At 38.8% G+C, this 23,720-nt stretch overlaps 1 protein-coding gene and 1 long non-coding RNA gene across 3 annotated transcripts; both read left to right on the top strand.

Moving 5' to 3' along the window:
• Positions 1-4,045: 4,045 nt before the first annotated feature.
• Positions 4,046-8,037, top strand: LOC104118470 (eukaryotic translation initiation factor 3 subunit D-like). Its single transcript, XM_009629702.4, has 2 exons — positions 4,046-5,875; positions 7,760-8,037. The coding sequence occupies exon 1, from the start codon at positions 4,143-4,145 to the stop codon at positions 5,871-5,873; it is 1,731 nt and encodes a 576-aa protein (XP_009627997.1). The 5' UTR covers positions 4,046-4,142; the 3' UTR covers positions 5,874-5,875; positions 7,760-8,037.
• Positions 8,038-16,129: 8,092 nt separating this feature from the next.
• On the top strand, positions 16,130-23,471 carry LOC104118469 (uncharacterized). 2 transcript variants are annotated; one of them, XR_691266.4, is made up of 5 exons: positions 16,130-17,792; positions 20,805-21,067; positions 21,146-21,294; positions 21,369-22,438; positions 22,613-23,471. It is a non-coding gene; the product is annotated as an uncharacterized lncRNA (long non-coding RNA). The 2 variants fall into 2 exon arrangements; XR_011413975.1 differs by lacking the exons at positions 16,130-17,792; positions 22,613-23,471 and having other exon boundaries at positions 18,020-21,067; positions 21,369-22,011.
• The last annotated feature ends 249 nt before the right edge of the window (positions 23,472-23,720 follow it).

Genomic DNA, 23,720 nt, shown 5'->3' with positions numbered 1-23,720 from the left:
TTTGCTTAATTGATTCATGTACAACACATACAATATTCAAAGAGAAGAAATATTTCTCTCATTTAAGTATGTGTAAGGCAGATGTTACTACAATTTTTGGTAGTAATAATCTAATTGAAGGATCTGGAAGAGCTAATATAACTCTGTCTAAGGGAACAATACTTATCATAGAGAATGCAATATTTTCCTCCAAGTCCAAGAGGAACTTGTTGAGTTTTAAAGATATCCGTCGAAATGGATTTCATATTGAGACAATAGATGAGAATAATCTCGAATATCTCATCGTTACCAAGAATGTCTCTGACCAGAAAAAGGTTATTGAGAAGTTCACATCTTTATCTTGTGGCTTGTATTGGACAAGAATTAGTTCAATTGAGGCACATTCCATCGTAAACCAAAAGGTTTCTAATTCCAATACTTTTGTACTTTGGCATGATCGATTGGGACATCCTGGATCAATTATGATGAGACGAATTATAGAGAACTCAAATGGGCATCCATTAAAGAATTTAAAGATTCTTTTAAATAATGAGTTTTCTTGCACTTCTTGTTATCAAGGCAAGTTGATTATTAGACCATCACCAACAAAGGTTGGGATTGAGTCCTCTACTTTTTTGGAACGTATACAAGAGGATATTTATGGACCTATTCACCTACCTAGTGGGTCGTTTAGATATTTTATGGTCTTAATAGATGCATCTTCTAGATGGTCTCATGTGTGCCTATTGTCATCTCGCAACCTGGCGTTTGCAAAATTAATGGCACAAATAATTCGATTACGAGCACAGTTTCCTGATAATCCAATTAAGTCTATTCGACTTGATAATGCTGCTGAGTTTTTATCCCAAGCATTTAATGATTATTGCTTATCAATTAGGATAAAAGTGGAACATCCTGTAGCTCATGTTCACACTCAAAATGGCCTTGCAGAGTCTTTGATTAAACGTCTACAATTGATAGCAAGACCGTTACTCATGAAAATGAAATTACCCACTTCTGTTTGGGGTCATGCCATTTTGCATGCAGCAATGCTTATTCGTCTCAGACCGACAAATTATCATAAATATTCCCTGTTGCAATTAGTTTTGGGTCATGAACCTAATATATCCCATCTAAGAATTTTTGGATGAGCTATATATGTGCCTGTAGCACCGCCATATCGCACCAAGATGGGTCCCCAAAAAAGGTTAGGAATATATGTTGGATTTGAATTGCCCTCTATTATTCGCTACCTTGAAACATTAATGGGAGATTTGTTCACTGCTCGATTTACAGATTGTCGATTCGATGAGGCATATTTCCCAAAATTAGGGAGAGAAATTGGTGAAATCAAACGGGAAATTTCATGAAAAAATCCATCATTATCTCATCTTGATCCACGTGCCTCTATTTGTGAAAAAGATGTGCAAAAGATTATCCATTTATAGAAAATAGCAAATCAAATGCCAGATGCATTTACGGATCTGAAAAGGATAACGAAATCACATATCCCTGCAGAGAATGTTCCAATCCGTATTGATGTCCCTGTTGGAAAATCTTCTAGTGTCATAGCTAATGAGTCAAAAGAACGCCTAAAGCGTGGCAGACCATTGGGTTCTAAGGATCGAAATCCTAGAAAAAGGAAAATAAATGATCAAGATGACACTACGAAAGAGCCTCATAAAGAAACCTATGATTTAACCAATCCTTAAATTCATGAGGATATCGATGAGCCTGAGACTCAAGAAAATAAGGAACTATCAATAAACCCAATCGATATTGAGACAAATTTAAATCGATTGAATATAGTTGTGGATTATGTATTTGCATATAATGTTGCATCTAGCATTATGCAAGATAATGAGGATCTTGAACCTCAATCCGTTGGAGAATGTCGACAAAGACGTGATTGGCCAAAATGGTAAGAAGCAATCCAATCTGAGTTGGATTCACTTGCGAAACGTGAAGTTTTTGGGTCTGTAGTCGAAACACCTAATTATGTTAAACTCGTTGGCTATAAATGGGTCTTTGTACGTAAAAGGAATGAGAAAAATGAGGTACAAAGATATAAGGCACGTCTTGTTGCACAAGAATTTTCACAAAGGCATGGTGTCGATTATGAAGAGACGTATTCTCCTGTTGTGGATGCTATAACGTTCCGTTATCTCATTAGTCTTGCTGTCCATGAAAAGCTTGACATGCATTTAATGGATGTGGTTACAGCCTACCTTTACGGCTCACTTGATAATGAGATATACATGAAAAATCCTGATGGATTTAAAATGCCTGACGCACATAATTCAAAGTCCAGGGAAATATTTTCAATCAAATTGCAAAGAGCTTTATATGGTCTAAAGCAATCAGGAAGAATGTGGTATAACCACCTTAGTGAATATTTATTAAAGGAAGGTTATATAAATGATGCCATTTGTCCATGTGTTTTTATAAAGAAAACAACATCGGAGTTTGTTGTACTTGCCGTATATGTTGATGACATAAACCTTATTAGAACTCCTACAGAACTCCAAAAGGCAATTGATTATTTAAAAAAGGAATTCAAGATGAAAGATCTCGGAAAGACAAAATTATATCTCGGTTTACAAATTGAACATTTGGTAAACATGATTTTTGTTCATCAATCTGCCTACATAGAAAAGGTATTGAAACGGTTTTACATGGATGGAGCACATCCATTAAGTACTCCGATGGTTATTCGATCACTTGATGTGAATAAGGACCCGTTCCGACCTCAAGAAAAGAATGAAGAGCTTCTTGGTCCTGAAGTACCGTATCTTAGTGCAATTGGTGCACTAATGTATCTTGCTAACACTACAAGGCCTGACATAACTTTTTCAGTTAATGTCTTAGCAAGATATAGCTCTGTTCCTACAAGGAGACATTGGAATGGAATCAAACACATATTGCGGTATCTAAAAGGGACTACCGATATGGGTTTATTTTATGGCAATGATTGCAGTCCCGATCTTGTTGGTTATGCCAATGATGGATATTTATCTGACCCACATAAGGCTCGATCTCAAACATGCTATGTGTTTACATGTGGAGGCACTACAATATCTTGGCGATCGACTAAGCAATCAATCGTGGCTACTTCATCTAATCATGCTGAGATAATTTCTATTCATGAAGCAAGTCGAGAATGTATATGGTTGAGGTCTGTAATACACCTAATTCGAGACAAATGTGGTTTGAAGTGTGACAAACTACCCACAATTTTGTATGAAGACAATGCAGTATGCATAGCTCAATTGAAGGGAGGATTCATAAAAGGAGATAGAACAAAACACATTTCACCAAAGTTATTTTTCACACATGATCTTCAAAAGAATGGTGATATCAGTATGCAACAGATCCGTTCAAGTGATAATATGGCTGATTTGTTCACCAAATCTCTACCGACGTCAACCTTCAAGAAACTAATATACAAGATTGGGATGCGAAGACTCAAGGATGTGAATTGATGCTCTCATCAGGGGGAGTTAATACGTGGTGTACTCTTTTTTTCCTTACAAGGTTTTGTCCCACTGGGTTTTCCTTGCAAGGTTTTTAATGAGGCAACCAAAAAGCGTATTCCTAAACATGTGTACTCTTTTTCCTTCACTAGGATTTTTTTTCTAATAAGATTTTAACGAGACACATTATCTATGGACATCCAAGGGGGAGTGTTATAAAAAATATCAAATTATGGTGGATGTCTACTCTTCCTCCATGATCTTCATCTCAAATGCTTAATGACATATTCAATGATATATTTTCTATGTTTAATGACATATTCAATGACATATTTTCTTCACTTTTCATGACTATATAAATGCCTTGTAATGGATAGAAAAATACACACAATTGAAGAAGAAATAATAATTTCTCATCTCTTTCTCTCTATATCTCTTAGTTTATTTTTTCTTGTTCTATATTGTTATTTTAAGATATATTTCATAACATAAACAAAATATTTGCTCACTATTTCAAGGGGCTATATCGAACTTTACTTATTCATTAGGGACCTGTCTTTAAAAGTTATATAAGCCTCTTTTAGAACTAGGGTTTTATCATTGTCTTTATTCTTCTACTCTCTGCTTCAATTTCTTCATACTCCTCACAAAACCGCCGGAAAGTTGATAAGTTCTTATCCATATTCAACAATGGTAGGTTTTGAACTTGGCTCCGTTCCATTCAATGCCGACGGATGGGGTCCACCAGATTCCTCCATCTCCGTACCAAACCAAATCTCTAACGCCCCCTTCGCTCCTTTCTCCCGCTCCGACAAGCTTGGTCGTATTGCCGACTGGACTCGGTCTCTTTCAAACCGACCCGGATCCAACTCCAAGCAAAACCCTACTGATTCCGCCTTCGACTTCTCCGGAGACGATTCATTCGCTACCCTCGCCGCCGACGAAGACTCCTCCTTCCGCCTCGTCGACACTGCCGCCAAATCCCATCACCACGGGCAACACCGCCCGAAATTCAATCCTAGGTGGCGGTTCAACCCTCACCACAACCGCTCTCAGCTTCCCCAGCGCCGCGACGAGGAAGTCGAGGCCCGAAAACGTGAGCAGGAGAAAGAAAGAGCTCGAAGGGACAGGCTGTACAATCTCAACCGTTCGGGAACAAACGCTGGCCAGAGAAGAGAATCTGCTGTGTTCAAATCATCAGTTGATATTCAACCTGAATGGAACATGCTCGATCAGATCCCGTTTTCGACTTTCTCGAAGCTTTCCTTCTCCGTTCCGGAGCCTGAGGATTTGCTGATCTGCGGTAGCCTTGAGTTTTACGACAGGTCCTACGATCGCATTACCCCGAAGAACGAACGTCGTCTGGAGAGGTTCAAGAACAGGAATTTCTTCAAAGTTACTACTACGGATGATCCTGTTATCCGGCGTTTGGCTAATGAGGATAAAGCTACTGTTTTCGCCACGGATACGATTTTGTCTACTTTAATGTGTGCTCCTAGGTCTGTTTACTCCTGGGATATTGTTGTTCAGCGTGTTGGGAATAAGTTGTTTTTCGACAAGCGTGATGGGTCCCAGCTGGATTTGCTCTCTGTTCATGAAACTTCCCAAGAACCATTGCCTGATGTGAAGGATGACATTAATTCGGCTCATTCGTTGAGTGTTGAGGCTGCTTATATCAATCAGAATTTCTCGCAACAGGTGCTGATAAGAGATGGGAAGAAGTTGAATTATGATGAGCCTAACCCGTTTGCGACTGAAGGGGAAGAGGTGGCGTCGGTTGGTTACAGGTACAGGAGGTGGAAGTTGGATGATGATACCTTTTTGGTGGCGCGATGTGAAGTACAGAGTGTGGTGGAAGTGAACAATCAGAGATCATTCTTGACTCTGAATGCGCTGAATGAGTTTGACCCTAAGTACTCGGGGGTTGATTGGAGGCAGAAGCTCGAGACACAAAGGGGTGCTGTGTTAGCTACTGAGTTGAAGAATAACGCGAATAAGCTCGCGAAATGGACTGCACAAGCTCTGCTAGCTAATGCTGATATGATGAAATTGGGTTATGTATCAAGAGTCCATCCTAGGGATCATTTTAACCATGTAATATTAGCTGTTGTTGGATATAAGCCTAAGGACTTTGCTGCACAAATCAATTTGAACACATCAAACATGTGGGGTATTGTGAAAAGTATTGTGGACTTGTGTATGAAGTTGAATGAAGGGAAATATGTGCTTGTTAAGGACCCAACCAAGCCACAGGTTAGGATTTATGAAGTCCCTCCAGATGCATTTGAGAATGACTATGTTGAGGAGCCATTGCCAGAAGACGAACAGGTTCAGCCTCCTACAGAGGATGCGCAAGGTGCTGAGACAAATGGGGCTGCAAATGAAGTAGAGGACAAGGAAATTAGCACTGAAGCTGCATAAGGGTAATCTGATACTGCACTAGGATAATGATTCTTCCTCTCAATATTAGTTTTCTGCCGTTGAGAATTATTGCTCTTAGATAGTGTGACAGTACTTTACTTAATTATTTTCAGTTTTGCTATTCTAATACAATGATTGCTCTTGGATAATGTTGTCTCTTTTGAAGAAGGTGAGGAAAAAGTTTATCCATATATATAGAGCTCAAAGTGGATTTTTATCTTCACTCTATTGTCTCCTAAGAACCATTTGTTGTGCTAATAGCTGATTTGCTTTCAAACTTTGATATTTGCCTTTTCTTTTTCATGTATTAGCCATGATGTAGAGATGAGAACTGCTTTTCATTTATAGCTTTTAAGCCACATAGTTGCCTTTGAGGTTATGTGAACATATGCGGTTACCGATTAGTATCTTAAGGATATATTCATACTCCACTTTCCTCCCAAGAGTACGGAGTCTCTTAAAAGGAGGAAACTGAATCATATAATTTGTATATTGGATAATAGAAGACATAATAAAATTGGGAACGATGAGAAAATGAAAGTGAATTGAAACACCTTGGTGTCAAGGACACTGTAGCCTGTAGGGTTGGGTTTTTAGCGGAAAAAGGACACTTATGTCAAGCTCTTGTGTGCTTTCAGCTACTTCACTCCCTATTTAAGGAAAAAAGGAAATCCTTAGTTACAGGACTTGACAAGAAATTGCCTTATAAAGATTTTAAAAGGCTATTTGCAATAAGATGGACTTAATACCGACATTGAGGGATTTTTAGCTATTTGTAATGCATTGTGGCTGAGGAGTTCCTAGTAAGTTGGTTGCAGTGGCCCTTGTAGGGATAGCAGCTTGGTTGTGGGTCAAGCGTTTTGGGGCTGTGTGCTGCATTTGTGTGAACCAATGTACTGCCTGTTGGTTGATGCAGTGAAAACTGGATGTGCCTGGGTGTTGTTGGCCAGAACGATGGGTGTGACAAATAGTTGTAGATGCGCTTGCCAGTTAGCATGGCCAAGGTTAGGAGGTTGTACATGACAGAGGGTGCTTATATGCTTCTTTTACTCTGTAATGAGTTTCGACCAATGATTCATGGGATAAATATAAAATGCAGCTCACGAGTGTTATTGTGCATGTGTTATGCATGGATTTTTGCATTACCTATAGAAGCTATACTGTGGCTGTTTGCCTTCATGCATATGATGTATATTTGGGCCCTACTAGGAGAGTATAGACAGAAAAAGAATGTACTTCTTGGATGCTAAAAGAGTAGCTTAATGCAAAGCTGATAATCAATGCTCTTCTCGAAGCTAGTTATGGACTTCTTGGATCTCCTTTGGTTAACCTCTTTGTGTAGGAGTCTGTGTGGATCACTTCCTCTACGCATCTATACCCCCCCCCCCCCCCTTTTCCCTCACTTCAGGTTTCGTGGAATTTGATTTTGAAAGTTGTTATTGCTTGAGCCAAGAGGCTACAAGCTCTTTCACAAGGTCTGAACTGTTAACCTGTGGCTTTGCGGGAAACTTGGGGTGGTCTTGGTTTTGTATAGTTGTCAAACTACTGCACTAGTTCCCAGGTTTCTGGTTTCCGTGTCCGATTTGAATAATGAGTAATTGAGTTGTGAGTTGTTGCACTCTACGGGTGTATGAATCTTATTATGGTTGGTTTTTTAACTGTATGAGTTCTCATTTTGACTCCACCATTCTTTTGAGGGTAAACACTTGTTGCTACAATGTAATTTGGAATTTCTATAGAGTGACATTTCCTAATATAAAGTAATGAGCTACTCTATCATATTCAAGAGAACGAAATTTCATAGAAAATACTGTCAATTTTGTTTCCCTGAAGACTTACTAGTATGTTCAAGTTTGAAGATGCTGATTGTTTTTCTTGCCATCCAGGTTGTCCGGGAATAAAGTGATACTGGTTGGAACCTCTTTTAGATCTTGAGCTTTCTCTTGTCAACAGCTTTGTGTGGTGAATGTGCTCTTGTGTCTTTCCAAACAGATTAGAAACAAGGCATCTTGTTGAGAGCTTTGTACCATCTTAACGAACTTGTCCGGCTTCCTTTCTCCCACCTACTGTAGTGGTTTTGATGATTATGGACCTTTGTCAAGGCTAATTTTGTGATAGGTTTCTCTTTTAGTTGGATGTTTTTAAGAAAAGTCTTTTCATTTTATCTGGTGCTGTGGTGTAATACATCATTAACTTTTTAGCCCCCGGTTTTTGTCTGATTAGACCGGGTTTTGTCTATTAGGAACGCGGCGCATGATGTAGGCCTTAGATCCTTGCCCCAAACAAAAGCCTAATCTTTTGACAAGGGTAAAGGGGCGGACTTATTATCCACTTATTTGAATTGTGTCAGGGTTGTTTCTCGTTCATGAAAAAGAGATTATTGACCTTTTAACGGAATTGCTCTTTTAGATTTTTGTATTTAGTCATACGGTGACAAGTTGAAGGGAGGGGTGGAGGCTCGTATCTAGGGGAAAATACGAAGAGTAGTGTGCAACAATTGTTTCATGAATAAACTTCGGCCGGTTTTCATACTTTGGTTCTGGTCTTAATAATCACGTAAATCAACATATATAAAATTAAATGCCGTTTAGACAATTAGTACTAAGACAAACTACATAGTTGCGACAACCAAAATCGTGGAAGGCAACATAACAGTTAGGTGATGTGGCTGGCTAGCTTATGACGTTGCGGTGAAATTCAATGTGGCGTTTTGGCCATGTTATATGTTGAGAAACCATTCATAAGTTTAAAGAGCATTTCTTATTCGTGAATTTATAATGATTACGGTCACGGTGATCTTCCACTATTTTATGTTCTTGTAAAATTGTTGGAAATGTGTTAATCACTATGTTTGGCGGAGCTGAATATTTTCTGTCACTGGGATAAAGTCTTTCGTCTGCCTGGGCCTTGTACAGTGAACTCCCTATTGGTGGTCGTTCTGTCATCCTAAAGTGGTTCCCGCAAAACTTTTGGGAAGAGAGGTAGTCTTGTGTGTATAATGTCATGGGCGGCTTTCCAACCATGCCTCATGACCCCTTGGACGCGCCCCGTGGCGTCCTGGCCAGCTTCCCAACGCCCGTCGTCACGGTCGGCCCCGTGGTCTCGGCAGTTCCAAGTGACAAGCGCGCATGTGCCTCTGTCGCCCCACCGATAGCCATCGCCAGCGCCCAACCACAGGCAGATGCCAACAGCGCCGCGCGCGCAGACAATGCCGCGCGTGCAGACCCTGATGCTAAAGACAAAGTTGCTGCCAACAGACTTGTTTCTGCTTTGTAGAAGACTAAGTCCTTTTCATTGTAAATATAGAGTAGTTTTACTGCATTTTCTTTAAGTGTGATTTTCCAGCTTTCATAGGCCTAGTGATGTAACTTTGGTCTATTTTTTTTAAGCATGATTAAGGGGGACCAAACAATCAAACTTTCAAGCAAGCAAACAATTCTCTGTACTGGTGTCTCTCCCCCCCGACACCGTGTTGTTTTTGTAATAGCTTTCATTCAATGCAATCAAGCTTTCTTTCATTCTCAATTCTCTTTTCTGTTCTCTTTCAATTGATCACGATATTGGTTTTCCCGTACGACACTGACAATCTAGTCTAGCGTACGGAGGGGACCTCAGTTGGCGGACAATAATCGCACTGACATCGGTTGCTTAGCTTTACGTCGCCCTTCCAAGGAACATCAGGAAGGTGCCGCATAACAGTTGGTATCAGAGCCAGACTCGACATCGGACGAGGGATTACATTGCAATTACCACCATTTCTGACCATGGTGAATTATGGGGATCGCATCGCGACCCTTGAGGGAACAGTTGACGCATTACGGCCCATCGTGGAAATGGTGCCTGACCTAAAGGCCAGCCTAGTGCAAAGGTTAGACGACCTGGACAGCAGACTGATCCAGGCCGAAGTTGACATAGAAAACATCAGTCGCGACTCTGAAGGAGACCGGCAAACGGCAGCCACAGAGGCAGCCGAAAGTTTTGGTAAATTTGAGGTCCTCCAACAGGAGCGCGCCGAGGATTTAGCCAACAGGGCACAAGAGGCAGACATGGTGACTCCATGCAACAAACTATAGACAACTTGACAGGCCAGCTCAACGTTGTCAATGATGCTTTACAAGGCCTGCTTCGAGGAGGTGGAAACCAAATCGGGGGTATTGTGAACCTCGCCCCTGTGGCCCAAAAACTGAAAATTCCTGAGCCAAAGCCATACAGTGGAGCTCGGAATGCCAAAGAAGTGGAAAACTTCATCTTCGACATCGAACAATACTTCGATGCCGTGTGGGGCCTAGAAGAAGAAGCTAAGAAGGTAGCAACTGCTGCCATGTATCTTCAGGGTGATGCCAAACTCTGGTGGCGGGTGAAATACGAAGCCATCAAGGCTGGTAAAGATGCACTCGAGACATGGGCAGAACTGAAGGCAGCCATATGCCTACAGTTCTTCCCCGAAAATGTTGAGTACAATGCTAGGAGAAAGCTACGGGAGCTCCGCCAGACCAAATCAGTGCGGGATTACGTGCGGGAATTCTCCGCACTCATGCTGAACATCCGCGACATGGCGGACAAAGACAAACTCTTCACCTTCCTGGAAAGGTTGAAACCTTATGCTCGTATGGAGTTGCAAAGACAAAGGGTAGACACATTACCTAAGAGAATCCAAGCAGCAGAGTGCCTTGGGGATTATCAAGTGGAAGCCCGGAAGGACATGCCTCAACAACCCGTCCGAGGAGGATACAAAGGAGGCCAGCCGAACACTGGTGGCCCCAGTAGAAGTGGAGGAGACCAGAGTGCAACCAAATCTAAGGCTCCCTCCTCAAGCAGTACTAGCGCTGCATCTAACAACAATGATCGGGGGAGGAAACCCCCCTCAGGATGCCGTCATTGCGGCGGACCACATTGGAATAATGAACGCCCACATGCACAGATGAACGCCCATCAAGCTTTTGAGGATGGGACGGATGACGATGCCGATGATGCGGACCAGACCGAACCATTTGGTGCATTCAATGCCATTGTTGGCTCAATTTCTGAGCCCCTAGGCGAACTGTGGACCATGAGATTGAGTTGGTGCCGGGTGCGAAGCCACCTGCCCGAGCGCCGTACAAAATGTCACAACCCGAACTCACCGAGCTTCGGAGACAATTGACGGAAATGCTAGACACAGGGATCATCGTGCCCTCCAAGTCCCCATACGGGTCCCCAGTGCTATTCCAAAAGAAACATGATGGTAGTTTACGACTCTGCGTGGATTACCGGGCTCTAAACAAAATCACCGTGAAAAACAAGTACCCTATTCTGCTAATGGCAGACTTGTTTGATAGACTGGGTGGTGCGACAGTATTCACCAAAATAGACCCGAGGACAGGTTATTGGCAAGTTCGGATTGCAGAGGGTGATGAGCACAAGACGACCTCTGTGACAAGATATGGGTCGTACGACTTCCTGGTTATGCCCTTTGGCTTGACTAATGCGCCAGCCACATTTTGCACCTTGATGAACCAAGTCTTCCGAGAATACATTGATGAATTCGTCGTGGTTTATTTGGATGACATTATGGTATATAGCCAGACACTAGAAGAACACCTAGAGCATTTGCGGAAGGTCCTAGCCCGATTGCGGGAGCACAAATTATATGCGAAGCTATCCAAGTGCTCCTTTGCTCAGAAACAAATTGACTTCCTCGGACATGTCATCGAGGAGGGCGGATCAAGATGGACCAGCAGAAGATTCAGGCCATCACAGAATGGCCGCCTCCTAAGGATATCCACGCCTTGAGGTCGTTCCTTGGCCTATGCAACTTCTATCAGCGGTTTGTGAAAAGTTACTCCCTCATTGCAGTGCCGCTGACAGAACTTCTCAAGAAGGCCACCCCGTGGGATTGGGGCCCCAAGCGGGCAGAGGCCTTCGACGCATTGAAGATGGCTATGTCTAGTAGCCCAGTCTTGGCCCTCCCTGACTTGGCCAAGCCATTCGAAGTGCAAACGGATGCCTCCGACTATGCACTTGGTGGAGTATTGCTACAAGAAGGGCATCCCGTAGCGTACGAGAGCCGGAAACTGAAGGATGCAGAGCGACGCTATGCCGCCCATGAGAAAGAATTATTGGCTGTCGTTCATTGCTTACGCCTTTGGAGGCATTATCTACTGGGAGCCCCATTCGTGGTCAAGACAGACAACACAGCCGTTAGCCATTTCATGACCCAACCAAAGCTGAATGGTCGACAAGCTAGGTGGCAGGAACTCCTAGCGGAATTTCACTTCAACCTGGAGTACCGAAGTGGGAAGACCAATCATGTTGCTGATGCACTCAGTCAGAGAGCTGATCTAGCATCGGTGTGTGTACTCGCCGCCCTAAAGGGAAGCAAAGTAACCACCACCATAAAAGACCAGATACATGATCTACTCATGAAGGATCCTGCTGCAAAGTATTTGGTTGATTTGGTAGGACAGGGCAAGACTCGCCAGTTCTACACCGAAGATGGTTTCCTAAAAGTGAAAGGGAACTGACTTTATATCCCTAAAGGAGGAGGTCTGCGAAGGGCTCTTCTGGCGGAATGCCACGATACTTTGTAGGCCGGTCATCCCGGTGAGGAACGCACCATGGCATTGCTTCGCCGTGCATATTATTGGCCTCAAATGGTCGATGACGTCGCTCAGTATGTGAAGACTTGTCTAGTATGCCAGAAGGATAAGTCAGACCGCTTGACGCAGGCAGGGCTCTTGGAACCACTAGCTGTCCCAAAAGACCTTGGGAAAGCGTTTTCCTGGACTTCATCACCGGATTGCCCAAGGTCGGAGATCTCACAACTATCTTGGTTGTGGTGGATCGGTTTTCCAAGTATGCTACCTTTATAGCAGCCCCACAATATATATCAGCAGAAGATATAGCTCGACTATTCTTCTCTCATGTCGTCAAATATTGGGGCCTACCTAAAGACATTGTTAGTGATCGCGACTCACGCTTCACTAGCAATTTTTGGACCCAACTCTTTAAGTGTTTCGGGTCAAAATTGAGTCATAGCTCAAGTTTTCATCCGCAATCTGATGGTCAGACGGAGCGATTCAATGGCATGCTAGAGGAATATCTCCGGCACTTTGTGACCGGATCACAGAAGAACTGGGTGAAGCTTCTGGATGCTGCTCAACTGTGTTTCAATTAACAAAAGAGCTCAAGTACCAACAAAAGCGCTTTTGAAATTGTTACTGGACAACAACTGCTACTCCCACACACAACGAACACACCAAACATGTCAAAATCTCCTCGAGCTGCTAGCTTCTCAAAAGAATGGAAGCAAAATTTGGAGATAGTACAGAGCTATCTTGTCAAAGCCCAAAAACGGATGAAGAGGCATGCTGATCAGAATTGCCGCTTTGTTGAATACCAAGTGGGAGACAAAGTGATGGTCAAAATCCCAAAGCGGTACTTGTTTGCAGGGGTCCATGACCCTCGCCTATTGAAAAAATATATTGGACCCTTTTCCATTGAAAGGCGCATTGGGAAAGTTGCATACCGAGTAGATACCCCAGCTTGGTAGAAAATCTATCATGTTTTCCATGTCAGTCTCCTGAAACCTTTTCGGGAAGATATGGAGGATCCTTCACGAAGCCAACTCACAATACCAAGTATTCGAGGTCCCAATTCAACCGGGAAAAGGCGTGCTGAAGCTATTCTTGATGATCGAGTGATTCATGCCTCAAGAAAAGATCACCAGGAGTTCTTGGTGAAATGGCAGGGATGTAATGCAGAGGAGAATACTTGGGAGAGGGGAACAAACCTCAAATCCTACAAGAGCCTGATTGATGATTACCTTGCAAGGAAGGCGCCGAGGACGTCGCCAACTCAGGTGGGGGAGAATGTCATGGGCGGCTTTCCAACCATGCCCCATGACCTCTTGGACGTACCCCGTGGCATCCTGGCCAGCTTACAAACGCCCATCGCCACGGTCGGCCCCGTGGTCTCGGTAGCTCCAAGTGACAAGCGCGCATGTGCCTCTGTCGCCCCACCGATAGCCATCGCCAGCGCCCAGCCACAGGCAGATGCCAACAGCGCCGCGCGCACAGACAATGCCGCGCGCGCAGACCCTGATGCTAAAGACAAAGTTGCTGCCAACAGACTTGTTTCTGCTTTGTAGAAGACTAAATCCTTTTCATTGTAAATATAGAGTAGTTTTACTGCATTTTCTTTAAGTGTGATTTTTCAGCTTTCATAGGCCTAGTGATGTAACTTTGGTTTATTTTTTTTAAGCATTATTAAGGGGGACCAAGCAATCAAACTTTCAAGCAAGTAAACAATTCTCTGTACTGGTGTCTCTCCCCCCGACACCATGTTGTTTTTCTGTAATAGCTTTCATTCAATGCAATCAAGCTTTCTTTCATTTTCAATTCTCTTTTCTGCTCTCTTTCAATTGATCACGACATTGGTTTTCCCGTACGGCACTGACAATCTAGTCTAGCGTACGGTGGGGACCTCAGTTGACATCGATTGCTTAGCCTTACGTCGTCCTTCCAAGGAACATCAGGAAGGCGCCGCGTAACAGTAAGCATATCGTCGTGACAAAAATTAGCTTAATGACTTTTATAGAAAAAATTAAAGTTCGATAATCCATTTGAGAAATAAGTTTGTCAAAACAAATGTGTTTGGATTGGTGTTTAGTGCCTCAAATTTAGTGAGTCTTCAAACAAAATTTTTAGACCCCCCCCCCCCCAAAAAAAAAAAAACACTTTTCTACCAAAAATTTTGAAATATTTCCACAAACAAATCCGAATTAAGCTTACTTTTTTGAACCCCAATCAAGTTTAATTGAGTCAAAAACGATGTCTAAACCCCCCGAATTGACTCAGAGAAATTGATGCTACTATTGAATCAAAGAATTCGCAAAAATTACAAGCAATCGCAAAACAAAACAAAAAAACTCTGAAAATAGAACAAGTGGCAGGAGCTCGTGGTTTCACATTCCATAAATGAATACAACTGTACGAGCCTTCCTTTTTGACAAAAACAAGGAAACACTCCAAAAACAACAGGAGCTAACTACTGGTATGCTTACAGCTCGAAAAGAATCTATCGATGTTTATACGAAATTACATTGATTTATCATAAATAACTGATAAGATTAATATAAAAACACGTATGTACTAATTAATTGTGATTCAAGTGATGATGTATGTATACAAAGACTGTCTTCTCAATTAGTATAAATATCGAGGAGTACATTTTACTTAACGGCTACTCAACTATTCCAATCTACTAAAGTCATATTTCTTTCGTTTGTAATATTAAAGTCATTTAACTATATCTGTAACACTCAAAATTTTCAAACTTTTGATTGTCAAATACCTATTTTACCCTCTATATTATCATTTTTTTACTTTTTAAATATTATCATTTTTTCTCTTTTTAATCTACATTGTGGACTTACTTATAGAACAAATATATTTTATTTATAAAATAAAAACATAAAATTAGTTTTCAGCTTATATAATATCGGAATAATAATATAATTGAGCATAATTTTCAAGAATATATAATGTATATTATAAAATACCTTTATTTAAATAATTATTTTTATATTACGTGCATGGTATATATATTTTATAACCTTTATTTTATTTCATTCTCAATTGTGTAAATAAGTTTTTGAATTTTTGTTGTTAATATTAAAATTATTATTACGAACAAATTATTCTAATTAATTTATTTACTATGCTCAATATTTTATTATTCCAACATTGTATATGCTTAAATACTTTTTATTTTTTAATTTATAAATAAAATTTATTTATTCTATAGGTAAAGCCATAATATAAATCAAAAAGAAAAAAATTATAATATTAAAAAGTTAAAAAATAAATAAAAAAAGATAAATGTTTATAATTTAGAGGGTAAAATAAGTATTTGACAATTCAAAGTTTGAAAATTTTGGTTGAGTGACATTTTGAATGATATATGCATAGTTAAGTGACTTTATTTTTACACATAAATTAAAAATGACTTTAATAAATAATTTAAGATAATTGAATAACCATTTAACTAATGGACTCAAATATCGGATGTAATTAAATCTTTCGTATACACCCTCTCCCCACGCAAAACCAAAGTTGTAGGTTCACCACTTTTCTCCGGAAAAAATAACTGCTTTTGTTTGCCTTACACAAAAATTAAGTCAAAATGGTTGGTTGGTTTTTTAAGAAAAGAAATTCAGTGGGCCGCCAATATGTTTTTAATATTCAACTACTTTTGGTTGCTTATAAAATGGGGAATTGTGTGCCTGACCTCATTGTCTTAAAACAAAGGTAATTCTTGAAACGTTTCACCGAAAAGTTAGAAATAGTCTGAAATGGCGTCTCTGGTTCTTCTATTATTTGAGCTTCTTAGACATGAAAATACAGATTGTTTAACCTCATCCTCAGCTTCTGTTTCCTCTTCTTCTTCTTCTTCAGTTGCTAATTCTTGTGCTGCTGTGGCTGCCAAAGGAGCTCAATTATTTCCCAACAAAAGGGTATTCAACAACTCTTCAAATAGTTTCAATGGTGACTTCAAAGTAGCTGAGGAATTAGAAGAACTTCCCAGGATTTGTGTTGATTTAGTTTGGCCTTAAAGCATTAATTATCTTATAAATCACTATTTTGCATCACTAATTAATTATGTCATCACGACTCCTTTCTGGTGGAAATGAACCCAATTTCTATAGATGCTTCTTTTGTTTTAATTTACTGTTTTTCACATTCTATTTATTTTACTTACGTATTAGGTGTTATATTTTTTCATTTCTTTTTGAGTAAAATTTACAAATGGACATATAATTATAACTTTTTTTCATCAAGTCATATTTAAATATTTTTAATCTAATAAATATTGACCCAAAAAACCTTTTAATAGAGAGGAGTTATTAAAAAATAATTCAATCTCTTTTAATTGGATCAATATTTATTAAATAAAAAATAAAAAATGTGGAGTAAAAAAATATAACATTGTGGAGTAGTGGAAAGTCTAGATTACTTCCTCTAATTTTAAATTCTAAAAAGCTTTTTTTGTAAGCAAGTCGAATATGTGTCGTTCAGTTTATGATTTACATTTGAAATGACAAGTATTGGCGAACTAGTAAGTTATACCGACTTAGTAACATATGCAATACACAATTTTGGAACGTAAATATTCAAAACTAATGGCTGAGATATTGCATTAAGCTTAAGAAACTAAATTCGCTAAACTTAAGTAGTAGAATGATGTAGAAAAGAGAAAAGAAACACAGCCCAACCCGACCCTTCTAATAGGCCCATTTTAGTGGTTAGAGTTGGTTATAGGTAATAGGATCGAGCTCCTTTATTTTTGAAAAAATGACACTATATAGCCGCTATAAAAATAATAGCCGAAAAATATATAAAATTTGTATAAATATACATTCAGTATGTTATATACAAAAATTATAAAAAATTTATACACTTTTTCGGCTACCATATGTAACTAGTTTTTGACGCGGGCTAAAAGTGATAATACCCCTTTATTTTTTATTTTTAACAGACTCGTCCCCTCATCTAGTCCTTTGGGGTGAAGTACACAAATAACCTTTAATGTGGATGGTCTTGAATTTTTGTCTCTGCTTGCTTCATGGGCATAACTTCAATTTTAACAATTGTTACCCCTTGCTTACTCTATGGTCAATATTTTTAATTTTTTACCTTAAAATTTTGCCCATTTGGCAATTGGGGGTTAAAAATTAAAAGACCACCCCAAAAATATCATATTTCTACAAATGTTTTGAGTCCTTTCAGATCACAGGTTAATTTTTGAAAACTGATCAACTTCTAAATATAAGGCCAAACTTTGGCTATTTGATGAAAGTGCTCCTTAAAAAGAGGATTGGACCAGAACCAGAACCAGAACCAGAACCAGTTCGCTGGTCACTTGTTAGGTCCATGCAAGGTACATGTAACTCTTTATTTATAGCTTGGGAAATTGGGATAATTTTATATGCTACTGCTTGGCCATAAATTTGGAAGTTTTTTTTTTTTAAATATCTATTTGTTTATAGATTATTATTATTTTTTTGGTAAATTTTAAAAATAAAATCTTCAAATCCCAAAAACAACTCTAGAGTAGTTTTTGAAGTTTTCTACTCATAAAACTTCAAATTCTTCTAAGTAAAATGTATGTCCAAACACAATTTTAACTTTCAAAAAATTATTTTTCATCTTATCTTCAAAAACTTATTTTTTTAAGTTTCAACCAAATCTATGTCCAATTACTAGCTAAATCTCCTCTCTAGTTTGGCTTCGTAAGATTTACTTCCTTTGTGCTTTACAATAATTAAGCTTATCTCTCTATCTTGATTTTATAATAACAATTCCTTTGAATCTATTTATGGTTTAGTTAATCTGTCCTTTATAATATGTTATTTTAATTAATTAATTTTGTAAACATCTTGGGCATTGGTAGAGGAAATTATCTCCTATATATGTTTTTTTTCTTCAAATTCTTGTTTCTTAATAAAATATTTGAAAGATGATGCTTCAATTAATTTGTTCTGAAATTTGAAGTCTTGATGAAGGTAACTACACATAACTGTTGAACAATAATAGTGGCTACTAGACCAATCTTCTATAAAGTTCATTCGAACACTCCAGTGATTTTTCAACTACAATTTCACAATCATCCCCTATCCAAAGTACGTAACTTCACAGCAAACCATAGGGATGAATTTTAAAATTAAATTTTAATATCAATGATAAACATGTTATGAGAATAGTGCAAGAAAACCAAAATAAAAGAGATAAGCACTAAGCAATATTGTAAATTACAGGAAAGATTGGTGTTACCAAGTCACCAAATGAAGGTATCTTAAATTATCCCTTATAACTTGTTAGTGTTACCTTATAAATAGAATATGGGATTAATAGCCTGTTTGGCCAAGTTTCTACGAACCTAAAAAAAATAATATTTTTTTCCAAAGTTAAAGTGTTTGGATAAGCTTTTTAAAAAAAATACTTTTGAGAAGAAGCAAAAGCAGTTTTGGAGAAGCAGAAAAAAATAGTTTCTCTCCAAAAACACTTTTTTGAAAAGCACTTTTGAGAAAAATATACTTAGAATCACTTTTTAAAAGCATGGTCAAATACTAATTGCTACTCAAAAGTGCCTTTTAAATTAATTGGTCAAACACAAATTGCTTCTCACCAAAAGTACTTTTGAAAAAAATTATTTATCAAAATAAGCTGATTTTAGAAGTTTGGCCAAACATGCTATAAGTTCTTATTTTTTCTCAAGTGTGACTTATTAATTCTAGGAAGTATTTCCTTTTTTTTTTAACCATGAAGCTTAACTTGGCTAAACTAATCCGTTTTTCATTTTCTTCTTTAATTTGGCACTCTTTTACTGCTGACACAAATGTTTGTACTCGATTAATCGTTTGAAAAAGAGTTTGATGAGAAACCCTTGCTCTCCTTAATCCTCCTTTAAGTCGACTATATTATTTTGACCCGCAGATAGATACGTCACAACTAAATTTCTCTCCTGAAAAATAATAATCAAGACAAAAAATATAACGACAGATATTATATTCGATTTCAAGTGATGGGATTACAATCTCTAAAATTTCTCAAACCTAAAGAGATGTAGTCCTCTGATTCTTCTCCTCAAGAATGATGGCTCAAGAGCTTGAGAGCTTGATCTTGAACTTGACGAATTTCAGATTTGTGGTACATCACGAATAATTTGAAGGTCGTCACGAACCAGGATTTGGTGTTGGGTTATCACGAACGGAAGATTTGAAGCCGTTCGCCTATGATTTGAGTTCGCCTTTGAAATTTAACCATAAACGACGATTGCAGATATGGATGGAGACCTTGATGCTATTCTTTAGAGCTTCTTTGGCCTTTCCTTTAATTCTGCTTACTTGATTCTCCTTCTAGCCTTCTGATTTCTGGGTCCCCTTTAGCCTTCCCCTTTGATCTCATTATATAGGTGTGAGTGGAGTAGCTTCCAAGAAAACCCTAGTGGCCATTGGGTTTGAGGCTTATGGGCGGCCGACCCATTTGATAGAAGAATGGTCTTGTGCAATTGTATTGAACTTTTATTTAAATCAATTTGATTTGATTTAAATAATTAACTTAATTATATTAGTCCCTTATATTTATTTAGACTAATATATATTTTATTTGTGATAAAATTCAAGTTTCTTGTAAATTTAAATTTAATAAAATTTAACTGTCTACAAGATAATAATTTTAACAAGAGAACTATGCTTGTTTAATAAGGAAAGTCAAGCAACGAAGCAGATTTTGGAATCTACATTGATGAGTCCGGAACCAAAGTGTAGTTCTTTTGGATTCAAACGACAAAAATAGGTGGAAAAAAATTAACTACCATTTTATATATAGCGCGGTGAATAACCATGCTATATTTGAACTTTCCTGCCCCACAAATAATTCAGTTGCACTTTACTGGCCCACCAATTCATATGGGTATAGCGCATGGAGTATACGCGCTATATATATAGCGTCTATTATGCATGCGATGTATATCAAATAATTGTACCCCCAGACTGATTTTTGTCTTATTTAAGGAGTTTCAGAATTTGGTAAAAATCCATTCAGGATCCTTCAGATTTTCCAAAATATTTATTCGTTAAGTTATTTTGCATTTTCTCATAATGTCCGAAGAGCGAAAAATTAGGGTTTCATTATATTGGGGAGGAGGGGGGAGAGGGGTTAGGTTATAGTGGAGAATAACTTAGTACTCTATAGTTGTTCTCCACAGTGTCATGTTAAGTTGTACTTACAATGGAGTACGATAGATTGGTATCGTTGTTATGTAAAACAATGAGTGTGAGCAAACGTTCGGTTAATATTAAAGTAACCGAAATATATCTGTATTCTGTTACTCCGCAAGGGGTTGCTTGTTATGTTGAGTTTAACATCGTAGACGATGAAACTCTGACAGATTTTTTGAGGACTCCGGATGAACACCGGAAACTTCTTGTGATAAAAATATTGAAAATGTACGTCGAGGCTGAAGACGCTTGTAATAATGAGGTTCCGCAAAATAGGGATATCTCTCAATCATTGGGTGATTTTTTTGGGAGAAGTTTTATCCAAACAAGTTCCGGGTGAAAGAGTTTGGACAGATCTAAACTTATCTCCACAGGCGAATGAGGAGCGATGACATAATTTATCCTCAAGTTTACATAATCCATAAGACAAGAGGTAAACTTCAATTTTTCTTTGTGTTATGATATTTATTTTTATATATTGAATTTGTATTAACACTCATATATTTCACAGAGGGTATCGGCCAGATATGAATTTTACAAGTTATGAACCAACAGACAGTTGGAATATGCCTATTTTGGTGTGTTAGATCATGGTGGTCCATCCGGGAGTCATCAGCAACAGGATAATGTGCATCATGAGATATCAACATATTTTGATTTGTAAGTTAAGTGATAAAATTTTAATGTAAAGTTTGGATGAATTTGAGAAACTCATTATTTTATTGGCTGTGCAGTGAAAACGAGCAACTTGAAGGTCCTGTCCTTACTCAATTGCCCGAAGACGACATATTTAATCGGGATTCGGCAGATGCGCAGAGTTAGGAAGATGATAGTGATTATGGCAACAATGCTGATGAGTCTGGAGATGACACACCCTTCCCTGATGAGGGTGATAATGATGAAGACGAGAATGATGAACCTGATTTGATGAGGGAGCATGCTCCACCTCCCGTTAGACCAATAGGGTACGAGTCCCATGTGCCATTTCATTCAAGGGTGATTCCCTACCTTGATCAGTTGCCAAGCATACCGGATGTGGATGCTCTCACAAGGGATCTTGACAAAATTTGGACAGCAATGTAGGATGAATCTAAAGCAACAGTACTATCAAAGGGCATGCCTAAGCAGGGCGGTGCGAATATACAACATAAAAGAGTGTCGTGAGATCGTGGTTCATGAGCCATCTCTGAAAGTATACAAGGTTATTTATCGTAGATGATTTCAAGGTTGTAATTGAATGCTGCGTGCGATAAAGTTGAAAATAAATATGTGAATTGTGGGGAAATACATTGGCACCCACACTTATGAAATAGACATATTCAGTGGGAATCATTTTAACTTGAATGTTGACTTGATTTCTCTTGTCTTGATTCCACACATTGAAGCATCCATAAGGTACAAGATCAAATAGTGTATAACATCTGTCCACCAGGTATATGGATAGTAACTGGGATAAGTCCTTTGTCGCTCTACCCAGGTACATGGCTGCATTGCAACACTTTAACGCAGGACTGTTGTTGAATGAAAGCTTGAGCGGAGTCCTGAAATACCAAAATACATATTCAAATATGTGTTCTGGCATTTAAATCAGCCATTGATGGTTTTGTGCATTGTCGGCCTGTAATATCCATAGACGACACTCATGTCTATGAAAAGTATGATATTAAGTTGTTGATCGCCGTTGCAGTAGATGCTAATGGAAGTATATTTCCCCTATCATTTGCTATTTGTACCAATGACATCCAAGAGATGTGGACAATGTTTTTGTACCACTTGAAGGAGCACGTTGTCAAGCAGTGTTAAGGTATTTGTCTAATATCTGATTGGCATGGCGGTATTTTAAGTTTTGTATATAATTTGTGTGTATGGCAGGAACCACATGCCTACCACCGTTACTGTGTTAGGCACTTGAAGGCTAACTTACAGAAGCCTTATTCGAACAAGGACTTACATGATTTAATATGGATGGCTGCAACAGATTACCAAGAGTGTAAATTCAGGAGGCGAATGGAATTGATTAGGCAGGAAGACCCAGAAGCCTATCATTGATTGATGTGACATGGGCTTGACAAATGGACTTTGCATAAGGATGGTGGTAGAAGATAGGGAATTCTGACTACAAATGTGTTAGAGTCTTTCAACGGGTTATTGAAGTTTGCATGTGGATTGCCTGTTACTGCCATGGTGCGGATGTCATTCAAGCAGATGGCGGAGAGGTTTTTTGAAAGATCTAGAGGTGCATCGTCATTGATGGAAAGGGGTTTTCACAACCAATGAAAGGATTTGAGAAATATAGGAAGCGAGCACAGTGGCATTCATTTTTGCAATATTACAGCGAGAGAAATATTTTTGAAGTTCGCATTGGTCTGCATCACAACCGCGGAAATAATACACACACTATCAATGAAGCTAGAATATTATGCTCATGTGAAAAATGGTCAATCTACCACTTTCCATGCTCACATGCCATGAAGTGCTTTCAACATACAGGCTTCGCGGCGATGAGGTATGTTGATAAAGAATATAGTGTTTCTGCATACTTAAACACCTATATGGACAGTTGCAGCCAGTGGGTGCTGAGCATTATTGGCCTTCGGAACCATTTAAAATGGTGTGTAACAAGAATTATGTACGTCAATGGCAAGTGCAAAAAGGAACGCGGATACGAAACCAAATGGATGTTTGTGATATCGTTTATGCGCGTAAATATGGCATATGTTCCCAAACAGGACACAACCGCCATAAATGTCTTTCAACTAGTTTGGGAAGCGGTTGTAATTCAGCTCCAGATGGCAGTTCATCCAATGCGCCCCATTATCAAGGATAAACATAGTGTTTTTTTTTTGCAGTATTTTTATTGTACTAAATGTTTGTAAATGTTTAGTTTGCAAAATTTATGAAATAAAATTATGTTTCCAATGGGGTTAAATCTAATTGATATTTAGTATTAAAGATTCAAAACAATAATTTAACATACACCCAAGAAATAAATAGCAATTTTTATTCGCCATTATCGTCACTGTCTGGCACTATTTCATTGTCATAATCTTCATCTTCTTCATCAACATCTTCTACGCGCCCTTCCG

This window comes from Nicotiana tomentosiformis, chromosome 2 (genome assembly GCF_000390325.3).
Source record: "Nicotiana tomentosiformis chromosome 2, ASM39032v3, whole genome shotgun sequence".
NCBI classification, from domain to species: Eukaryota; Viridiplantae; Streptophyta; class Magnoliopsida; order Solanales; family Solanaceae; genus Nicotiana; species Nicotiana tomentosiformis.
This window is presented reverse-complemented; position numbering and strand designations above follow the sequence as displayed.

Bases quoted from the DNA above. Each gene is read 5' to 3' on its own strand.
- LOC104118470 (XM_009629702.4), top strand. From the start codon at position 4,143: ATGGTAGGTTTTGAACTTGGCTCCGTTCCATTCAATGCCGACGGATGG.